Source organism: Poeciliopsis prolifica, unplaced genomic scaffold (assembly GCF_027474105.1).
Source record: "Poeciliopsis prolifica strain line A6 unplaced genomic scaffold, Auburn_PproV2 SCAFFOLD020, whole genome shotgun sequence".
NCBI classification, from domain to species: Eukaryota; Metazoa; Chordata; class Actinopteri; order Cyprinodontiformes; family Poeciliidae; genus Poeciliopsis; species Poeciliopsis prolifica.
This window is the reverse complement of record NW_026562395.1, coordinates 6718573-6730011: the sequence shown is the minus strand read 5'-3', so window position 1 is coordinate 6730011 and position 11439 is coordinate 6718573. Positions and strand designations below refer to the sequence as shown.

At 41.5% G+C, this 11439-nt stretch overlaps 1 protein-coding gene across 1 annotated transcript; it reads right to left on the bottom strand.

Moving 5' to 3' along the window:
• Window positions 1-643: 643 nt before the first annotated feature.
• Window positions 644-10871, bottom strand: si:ch211-63o20.7 (Serine/threonine-protein kinase pdik1l-B-like). The gene is made up of 4 exons (XM_055044065.1): window positions 10718-10871; window positions 9603-10385; window positions 6130-6355; window positions 644-2523 (listed from the first exon to the last, which is right to left on the bottom strand). The coding sequence occupies exons 2-4, from the start codon at window positions 10368-10370 to the stop codon at window positions 2285-2287; spliced, it is 1233 nt and encodes a 410-aa protein (XP_054900040.1). The 5' UTR covers window positions 10371-10385; window positions 10718-10871; the 3' UTR covers window positions 644-2284.
• Between the last annotated feature and the right edge of the window lie 568 nt (window positions 10872-11439).

Sequence of the window (11439 nt, the reverse complement as noted above, 5' to 3'; positions counted from 1 at the left end):
TCAGCCAATCAGATCTTTAGCATCTACGTTATGAGTGAAAGTGTTTTAATAGTGACCGCAGCAGTAAAAACATGGAATAATTCAGTGACTAACGTCAATCATTTAAGATTTTCACAAATTTGACTTTATACATTGAAAAGATTAAATAAACATGAATGACTATTATGTGGTTAAAACATGTGTAAGATACTGACCGGTCATAAAGTCTCAACAGAAACCCGCTTAAAGAAAAACAGTAAGGAGATAAAACTTTGCTGAAAGTTTCTTCACCGGGGGAAAGTTTCAACATTGGGCGAGTTTCTCGCCGTAATCTCTCTCGCTGCCCACACTGGCCAGCTGTGAATTGATGCCTCCCTAATGCAATTTCAATTTTGAGTAATGGGGCATAAGAGCCTTTGGCAAGTACAGATTAGTCAAATTAAGTTGGCGCGTCCTACAGTCGTTCTTTCTAGCTCGGCGTTCCCCACTAATGGAATCCCTCTGTGCAGATCAGTGAAGATTTGAGAACATTTTCTGTTTATTCATTTATTTTAACGGTTTGAGGAGTTGGTAATGCTGGAATGTTGAGCTTTAAAAAAAAAAAAACCGTAAATAATACCAGCAGAGATAATACAATGTTATTTTTTATTTAAATTACATTTCATTAAAAAACACAAGTCATTTCAGGCTTTTGAAGAAAGAAAGTAAAGGTTTACATTGAAGGACTGAGACTGATGACCCGTAATAAGCGCTGTGGGTGTCAGGCCGATCGGATCAGGACCAATCCTAAACCCGGGTTTTAATTTCCTGTTTGCAGCAGGACAGTTTTATCAGTGACATCACGGAGCCTCGTGCTACTTGCTCTTTGACTTTTTAATCACATACACAATAATGCTCACACTGTACTAGAAGGAGACGGTTTTTAAAAATCCTTATCACACAAACAAGGTAAAAACATTCAAGCAATATTTTAAAAGGCAAAACGCTTCAACATGTATCTGGCCATTTACTCTGAAAACACCTTAAAATTATTATTTTTGTATTAAATAGGGGCGCCACCAGTCAGGCCTTGGAGTAAGACAATTGAACTTTGTATAACAAAACAAAAATCATCAAGAGCTTCAATTTTTTTAATTTATTTATTTTTATTAAAATTACTTCAAATCTCTTAAGACAGCAGAAATGGTTCAGAATGTGATGCCTGTTTTTTTTTTTTTAAATATGGGAGAAAAAGTTACAAAATGTAAGCATTTCGCCTGCCTACAGAAGACCATCAGTGCCACAATCTGGTATATTTTTAAGTATATTATATGTGACTATTTAAATTACATGGTGACTAAGTTAATCAGATGAATTATCTTAAATATGTCAAACTTATTTTGATCTTTTTTTTTTAAATGAAGCTACCAACTGATTGTTCTGCAGTTCAGCTGCTGAGCTGATGGGCGACATCAGAGCGATGGGCGACATCAGAGCGATGGGCGACATCAGAGCGATGGGCGACATCAGAGCGATGGGCGACATCAGAGCGATGGGCGACATCGCTCTGAAACCGAGTCGTCCAGCAACAGGCAAACTGCTGCAGGGACGTAGTCTAGTTATTAATGACTCACTTTGGTTTTTAGTGCAGGTTTCATAGTAACAGTAAGTTTAGGTAAATCAGACATCACCACCCAGGAATACTTTAGAGGTTAAACGATTCAGAATCTGCTTCAAAGTAGGTCTGAATTGTTTTATTCTAAATTGTAGCACAAATATGTATTTATTTAATTACAAATTTATTCATAGTAGTGTTGCACTTCTGGTTCAACAGAGGCACTGAGGGAGGAAAGTTGTTTGGTTTTTTTGTTTTTGTTTTATTTAAAAAGTTGTGGACATCTGTGCTTCTTTAGTCTCTAAATTTTCTTAACTTTTAAAACTAAAGAAAATTATCAGAGAAACATGCCCATCTTATTTACATATATATCCTTTTACAAGTTAAAAATACAAATTTCATTAGCATATTTAGCAAGGAATGCTACATTGAAGTGCAATGCAACTATGACAGAAAAAACTTTTTTCAAAAATTTCTGCTTTTTTTTTTTTTTTTTTTTTTTAAATAGGTGAAGCATTTGTGTAATCATCACCCAACATCAAAACTCATTAAGACCTTAAATGAAGCACAGGACCAACATACCACTGAGTGTTTTAGCATCACGTTCCCTTTGCGTAGCCTTCGAACGTTCTGGTTCGGGCAGCAGAGGAACAGCTGCTGTCGGAACGCGTCACATTTGGTTCCTAGAGCCGTTCCCGTCTCTGGGGTCCGTCAGTGGGAGTCGTCTCTCAAAGCCGAGCGCACCCTGACCTCCAGTTGGTCCGCAGAGGGCCGAGCGTCCGGGTTCAAGGCCAGCATGTCCAAAAGCAGGGCACACATGGCTGGGCCGGGCGGGGGCGGCAGCGGCGGCGCCCTCTTAAACTTCATAGGGATGCACAGCTGGAGGTCTGCGTTCTCTGACAGAGCCTCGCCCAGGGGCATCAGCCACCGGCCCTTACACACGTAGGCACCTGGATGACGGCACATTCAGGAAAGTCAGCTTGGATGCTGGAGTGGATGCACTTGGATGCACTAGCAGTGGCTAACACACACACACATACATACATTCATAGATGTATATATATTTTTGTTGTGTTTTCTTGCAAAATGACAATGAAGGAATTCTGACAAATACAAGGTATGTCTTCTTAAATGACAAACTGCTGCATCTTCAGTGCACAAGGGAACGTTTATTCAAAGCTGGAAGATTTCAAAATCATCACTGCTCCCCTCCTCCCCCCCCCAAAAAAAAAGATATTAAATCTCAACTCTGCTGTTTCCTGTTTCCCCCCTTCATTTCTTGTAAGTAGTAACTTTTAAAAAGTCAGAGTAACATAGAAAAAAACTGCAGTGCAACAAGAAAAGGCTTTTTGATTTTTTGGAACTGCAATATTTTCGTGTTCAAACAGAGCAGAGAAGCATTTACCAAAGAGCTGAAAGGTGTTTCATTATTTATAGCACCAACAAAAGAAATGTTTCTGGCAGCAGGAAGGCAGCTCTTTGGTCAATATCCAATCATATTTGATCTTGTACTTACAAAAATCAATTGGATTCATTTCAGTTATGTCAATATGACTCAATCATAGTTTAGTGTGATCACATGTGACTTCACGCAGCAGGTGTCTGAGATCTGGGTCACTTGTTTGGGAAAAGGCCAGCAGTGGAAATCAACTGAACATTTTCCCATTATAACCACAGAGCTCAGCACCGTCAGGTTGAAGACATGGAGAAGTTTAATGCAGAGAACGATAAACCTTGCTTTGTTTTTCCTTTCAAGATTTGTTTTTATAATTATTATATTTTTTTGTTGCTTTTTTTCCCAATGGAACAAGAAAATAGCTGCTTTTCCATTTACAGATCATTTCTTTACGAATTTGACTCATTTTTGCACCAGGACAAGCGGATGTTACCGCCAGCGGAAAAGACGAAGAAGTTCGACAACAGGAAGCGGTCGGAGGATGAACGGTGCGATGCGTTTAACGATTTATCGCGTGACCAAACTTATTCACGTGTGACTGCAGTTACGTTTCGGATACCGCTTGTTCCGAAATTTTGTTTTGTCAACATCGGCGAAATCTCGACAAAGTTTCAAGCACTTTTGCATTGGAAGCATAGCTGGACAAAACCCATACAACAGAACTTCACGGGGTGTGAATATTATTGTTAATCTGCTAGAAGAACATGAGCAAACTTTTTCCCCCAAACAAACTTGTTGCTCGTAGCAGTAGATAAGATAAAACTAATAACTTGAATTGCTCGTTTGTCATGGAGTTTGTCTGGACAACGTTGATGAAAATCTGTGGACTAATGAAGATTAAGACGAGCGCTACTTGCATCGCCAAAACTTACCCCGTTTGCAAATGAAGGTACATTATCCATGAGGGTAATTAAGAAGGCATCAACTGGTGCTTAATCACAGGGTCAGCACTCCTGAGCTGTACAGTTGTTCCAGTCTTTCAACTGGTTTTTAATCACCAAAAATGAATCAGACGCCAGACGTGAAGTGTTCTGGTTCTCTGTGTGAAGTTACGGTTATTTAATTAACAAAAACCTGAGGTTGTTTGAAACTTAAACCGGTTCCCCCCACTATTGTGTCGTCAAATAAATTGTGCATTTACAGAAAATTAGGATGCTACGTTAATGGACCCTTTTACATGACCAGTAAATGAGTCCTTAAAAAAAAAAAAGAAACAAAGGCCATAGAAATGGCCTCACTTTCTGCACTTAAGAGCCTGTATTAGTGTTTCTAGTGAGGCTAAAAATACTACTTTGTCTTTGGACCTTTGTGCTGTTTATGGATTGAAGAGGAAAACTGTTTGATTGCCTTATTTTGAATCTAACTTTAAGCTTCAAATTAAAACAGTAAATACTGGAAGTATTTTTTGTGTGTTTTTAGGTATTATTGTTTTCAACCAGGTCCTCTACACATCCTCTAATTCTCACAGGATGGTAGCCTTCAGTTATAAGACGCCGATTTCAGTCACAATTTAAAAAAAAATAAAATAAACTACCTTCATACTGCGTGTCAAGCCAGATTTTAAACGATTTTAAAGCATCTCTTTAATGAAAAGGATTGCACTCGTTTTAATTTATCGTTCAATTGATTTATTGCTTTCAGTGACAGGAATCAGGGCTGCCAATAATAAACTGATTTAAGATTTACTATGACCAAAGAATGTCAAAATGTCTGATCCAGATCCCATATTTTCTCCAAGCATACAAAATAAAAAACAACAAAAAAGCAGTTTCATCGCCTCTATGCTGCTTCTCTGCATCGCCTCGCTGACAGTTTGGCTGCAGGGGTCAAATACGCTTCGCCGTTTCAAAGCGTCTATTGAAGCATCGGTGACTCAATAGGTCTGCAGGCACTAAACTCCGGCGTAATGGTTTTTTGGGAAATAAAATGAGACGTTTGTATTACGGCCATTTCGTTACAGCGTGACAGCAGCGAGCTGAGGCAGAGCCGAGCCGAGCGCGGCGCGGCGTTGAGACGCGGGGCACCGCGGCCGCGCTGGGTTCTGACAGCGCGACGGGACCGAGGGAGGCGGCTTGAAAACCTCAGCGGCACACAGAAGATGTACGGAGGAGATTTCACTCGTGATGAACCTGTCTGAGATTTGAGGAGAGGCTGAGGAAAGCCATGAAAAGTTTTGTTTGTGAAAATATAACATCCATAAAACTGACAGCAAATGCGACTTCATGACAGTTTTATGATAGCAATGCCATGAAAGCAGCACGTTGTTTTAAAGAGCAGGAACTTTTCATTTTGACAAATAAATAAACCAGGAGTGAGCAAAAAAAAATAAAATCAATCAATCAATAACTGACTTGTTCTTCAGTTTCTCAGAACATAATTTAAAGAATCTTGTAGCCTGGCGCCTCTGGTGTTTTTGAAACCAAGTCGACGCTGATCTGGCCATCGTTTAGCAGCAACCTGAATGTTCACACGCACAAACTGCAGACTAGGAAAATAAATGATACCTTTTGTTTTCTAAACTCAGTCACTTAAAGGAAAATGCCTGGAAAAACACAAACATGGTCAAAGTTGTTGGCATAAGGTGTGTAAAAAGCTTCTGCACTAAAGAGTGTAGAAATATTCAGCCTTTAGTGTGAGAACATTCGTTCAGGTGTGAAGAAATGCCATGGAAAGAAATGACTATTTCGCTATTAGCGCCCCAGCTAGCTGTACTTTGTGGACCCGCTTTGGTCAGCGGGACATCATGGCTCTCCAGCTCCCCCTGCAGGTGTCCGTTGGGTTTTAAATCTGTCATTCGGCTGATTCTAATGAAAAGTGCTTGGAAAACACAGCACGGCCCCTTACATGCAGTCTGTAGGATGAACGGCTGGAGCAGGAGCTGTCGGCTTGTGTTATAAACTCCGGCCGCTATAATCCATATCAACAGGTAGACAGTGGAAATCATCATCATTCATCTCTTTGCCATTTAGATGGGACTGCACCTTTCCACGGATGATGAATGCATGATGTATAGCATCTGACATTTTTAATATGCGGCAGTTTTGTCTAATCAACCCTGATTTGGGGTTGGCGTGCTGCGTCACCGAGCCCAGACACTCACCCAGCTGCTCCTGCGTCGTCCCCTCCTCCACGAAGGTGATCCTCTCCAGGACGGCCCAGAACATCACACCCAGGGAGAAGATGTCCGCCTGCGCCGTGTAGCTCAGCCCGCCCCACACCTCGGGGGCCATGTAGAAGTCGGAGCCGCACGTGGACGAGAAGTGCTGCCGGCACCGCTCGCCGTTCGCCACGCCGCCGCTCATCTTGCTCAGGCCGAAATCCGCCACCTTGATGAGATGTGATGCAGACGTTGGTTGCGTGAGAAACCAGATACAGTAAGGTTTAAAGGGGCACTATAACGTATTTTCCAGGCAACGTGTGTTATAAAAATGCCACTATCAATTAACGACATGGTTAAAAATGCTATACATGTATTTCTATAAAATATGACTTAAAAGAAATTTTACTTCCTGATTTAGAGCCTAAAAATTGGGTCTCTGTCTCTTTAAGAATCTCCTGCTCTTTCTGAAGCTCCACCTTCAGGAAGTTATCACAATATGGCTGCTTTATTAACCCTTAATGTTTTTTTTGTTGTTTTTTTTTTTAACCAGCATTGCACTGAGAAGTGTCTGTCATAATGAGCTCAGCAGATGCTCAGTTCCACCAGGTGTTTACTAATTTCAGCTGGCTAGTCTGAAGGAGCGGAGCGGGGGAGTCATAACAGAGGGCTGCTGCAGTTTCAGAAGCTTAGAAACTGCAGCTAAGAGGAGGAGCTGCACCTGAAAGGTGGAACTAGGTTCACCCAAATGTTTTGCACAGCTTAATGGTTGCCATGGGAGATTAAAGGACTCTTTTAACATGCACGAAAAGAATCAAAGCAAATAAATGAACTTTATAACATGATGTAAAGCTCAAATGAGTCAATTTTAGATACTGTCCCTTTAAAACTGGGATTTGTGTGTGACTGAAGGAGAGCGGTACATGTGGTGATGCCCAGAGGGGGCAAGATCAATACCAACAATCAAAACTTAAACGACAAGTCACAGCAAACCACCTATGAAGCCTGCTGGTAATCGCTGATCAATATTTCAGACTAACCACGCACCTCCCCCACCCCAGTACTCTGGGTTCAATCAATTCAGTTCAGCAAATCACTGAGCCAAAGAAACGCGCAGAAGTCGTCATTTAAGACTCTTATTTCTTTCTGCTTCTCCGAGTCGAGACTTTTCAAAAGTTGCTTGGAGTAAATGTCTAACGTCGAGCGTTCTGTCGGGCTGCCGCAGATTCTCCCCTCGTAACAAACTAATGCAACAAGTTATTTGCTCTTCTGTCTAAATCTAATTATTCAGCCGTTAAAGTAATGATTATAAACTTGAGGGTGACGGATTTCTCAAATGCTGCGTCAGTTATTTGGTTTTGTTTTTCTCTGGTTGAGTTGGAGTTCACCACTTTGCTCTTCAAGAGTCTGGCTTTTATTTGTTTACTTACAGGCAGGAAATGTAGAAACGCAAAGGACCGGAGAGAAAATGAGACGAGTCTACGTGATCAAATGAAGTATTTAGGAGGGATTGAAAACAATCTTAATTTTGAAACATAAAAAAAAAAAAATCACTAACTGCAACTCCAGGTGATATTATGCGATAGAAAATGATGCATCTGAAATTGGATTCTGCCTCCATGAGCAACTTTGGTCTCTGCTAAAGAAAAGCATCCCCACAGCATGCTGCTGCCACCTCCATGCAGTAGTTTGGACGGTGTGTTCAGGGTGAAATGCGGTGTTGGGTTTTCTACCACGCTGACTTGAATGTAGAAGGAAAAACAAAAGTTCTTCCACAAAAGTTAAAATTTGTGTTCGTAACGTGATACAAAAAAAAAAGAAGAAGTAAAGGGCTTGAACTTTTTTCACTTTTGCAAGGTGGTGGTTAAATGTGAATAACAGTTTTACAGATATGATTTCAACCTTTTTTTGTTTTGTTTAACTTTACATCATCATTCCTCCTGGACAGTCGATGCATCGATTCTCCAGGAGTTCGCTCGTCCGTTTTTCTTACTGAACGCCAAACGCACCGACGTTTCAGCTCAAATGCTTCATTACTCTGAATGGGTTTTATTGAACATCTCTGGCTTGGAGGACTGATGATGGACCCTCGCCTCGGGGAAACACTGAAGGACATTTTTCACTGGCCCTGATGGTTTACAGATCAAGCGATTAGTGGAGGAGTGGCAGGATAATCATAATCAAGACTGTTAATTGTGACACTTACCCGGAGTGCTAAACCCGACACAAGAGCACAGAGTGGCCTTTCCAAGACGGATGTCTGAGACGATGGTTTGCTCAAGACAGAGTGTTTCTGTAGCTGATTAATTAAGGAGTTTAAAAAAATAATAAAAAATCCTTCTGAGCGTTAGGCTCAGTATTTTTTTCAGTACTTCTTATTCATTTCAAGCAATTGGACCAATTGTGTATCATTACCTATAGAACCTTTTCACATTTTAATGCTTGAATTTGAGAAGCAGCTCAGAGGCCTGGGGGGGGGACTGCTGAAAGACCCCCCAGCGTTCCCGTTTTCCAGTTTGCCTCTAATCCATCACATCGGTCTGAACAATCCCCACGGTAACACCTCACATCAAAACATATTGACATACTAACATGGACCAGTCAAAGTCCCGACTCCAAACTGGAGAATTTGCAGCAACGTTAAAATAACTTGAGTGAAACGTCATGTTTGAACAGTGTTGCAATTCCTAAAACCTACTAGATGTTGAGACAACTAAGTCTGTATTTAATGTATAATAACTGAATTAATTGCATGATAAAATGAGCTCCATAATTTCCAATTAGCATGAGGACTATTAGCATTGTCTGAAGAGCAAATTTGCTTACGAATGCTGTCCAGTCAACAGGCAATAAATTTGCACTCGACCCATGATTGACACCAAAAAGCTAGCTATTTTTTATTTAATTTAGTTTTTTTTTTTTTTTGCTAACTGACATTTTTGCTAGCAAAAAAGCTAGTTTTAAGGCTTTAAAGCTAGCAGTTAAAATACAGTTAACAGCTAGCTATAAAGCTAAAAAGTCCTGCCTGGATCAAATTGAAGACCATTCATTAATGTATTTAAGGTCAAACTATTTGATTTTTATTGATTTAAGACATTTTAAGGCGTTAAATTTAGATGGATGAATTCAAGACTTTAAGGACGTCTTAACACTTTGGTTCTATTTATTATTATTTTCGGTGAGTCACATGTATTTAAGGCCCACTTTCATTTTATACACATTAAATTAAGACTTTTTAAGGATGGGCGGACATCCTGGTTTTATTTATTGTTTTATTTACTTATCTTGGATATTTAACATATCTTCCAGTTCAGGTGTTAAGTGTTCCTTACAAAATTAAAGTTTAATGATCTCTGGGAGTTCAAACTGCTATTGTTCTACCATTCTCACGATTACTAGAAAATTGTCTCAAACTCCTTCAGTCAGAGGCTTCTTCAAAGTTATGATCACAATGGACCCCGAATTGATGACCTTACCTTGATAATGGGGCCTTTGGGCGTCACGCAGACCAGGACGTTGTCCGGCTTCAGGTCTCGGTGGGTGATGCCCAAGGCGTGCAGGAAGGCCACGGCGCTGCAGAGCTGCAGCACCACGCTGTGGTTGCGGTCGGCGTCCGGGGGTCTAGAGAGCAGGTACTGGTTCAGATCTCCTCCATCACAGTACTCCATGACCAGCCACAGGGCCAGGCAGCGCAGAGATCCAGCCTGCTCCGCTTCCTCCTCCTCCTCATCCTCCTCTTCCAACTCCCTCTGGGCTGATCTCTTCATGGCTCGGCTTGGAGGTCGCTGCGGGGTCAAGGAGTCAGAACCAGTCGATTTCCTCCCCTCCTCATATTTGGTTCTGCCTAGCACCGTGTTAGTCTTGTCCTGGAGTCTGGCAGCAGAGTTCGTCCTCCTCGGGGTGTTCGACAAGCTCTTGCCTCTTCGACCTCTCTGCGGATTCGCCACGCTCCCCTTCAGCACGGTCTCCACAAGTCGCAGGGGGAGTTTTCCAGGTTTAAGGGGCTTCAGGCTCCTGGATCCGGTCTGAAGGAGGCAGCTGTGCAGAGCGATGACGTTGACGTGGTTCTTGGCGGTGGCTCTCATAGCCCACAGCTCTTGCAGGTAGAGCTCAATGCATTCCGGGTTGCTGCAGGGCAGCCGTTTAATAGCCACCCTGTGACCCGTCTTGGCCATGTGGCCCTCGAACACAACACCATAGCTGCCCCTGCCCACCTCCCTGTCCAAGGTGTACAACTCCTCCATGTCTCAGTCAGCAGCCTGACAGCAGGAAGAAACAGAACAACTCATGTTAGGTTGACAAGGAACCACAGAATCACGGTTTGGTTTGTTTATTTCACATTAACTAGCTGTGAAAACACCTGAAACGACAATAAAGTGTCCGCCAAACATCTAAAATAACCTCAAACTGCGACTTTACGCCAAGCTGAAAACAAAAACAAAACTTTTTAAACTGTTTCAAAGTTAGCAGGAAAGAAACTGAAAGTACAAACAGTGATTTAAACACTCAATTTCAACTTCCTGACGTCTTTGACGCGGCGCTGTCAAAACGGGAAGCGTTTCTACCTTTTTTTTTATTATTTCCGACTTACCCACACGGCCTAGAAACTCCAAAAACGAAGCCGATAGAAGTTAAAGTGCGAGCCGAGCAACATTAATCCGCAGTAGTTCGGGTTTAATCCTCAATAGTCACCCGAAACGAAGCTGGAAAAACACAAACTGAAGAAACAAACAAGAAAAACTTCCGAGTTCCCATTCAGAACGTCCCGCCTTGCTTCAACGTCTGCTGTGATTGGCTGCTTCACTCAGGTCGTGGGTTCTGATTGGCTTTCGTTCGAATTCTCCAAGCCACATATATACAGCGATCCCATTGGTCCACAGGCTGCTTCCGTCTGTAAACACATGAAGATGCAACACAATAGAAGACTTTGTAGTCTCAGATCTATCTATTAGTACAGTACAAAAACATATCCAAAACACATTACGTAGTTATGATAAGTAGAATGAATACGGTTAAATGTCACGCAGTTTTCAAGCACAAAGAACCGTTTACCTTTCAATGTCGACTTCCGGCACGTCCTCAAATAAACTCAACCGTTTCCGGAGAGACTGCTGCGGTTCGACACATTAATATTTCATTATACTCGAGTTTCATTACAGAAATAAATGACAACAAAAATTAAACATTTTAACAATATTCTATTTCTTTTTTTCCTCGGTTTGTCAGTTTGATGTCTAGAGCCTCAATAGAAGATCTAGATTCTGAAATCAAAGCGTTTCGTTGCCTTTGGTGTCCCTTAGACCATCAGTGCAG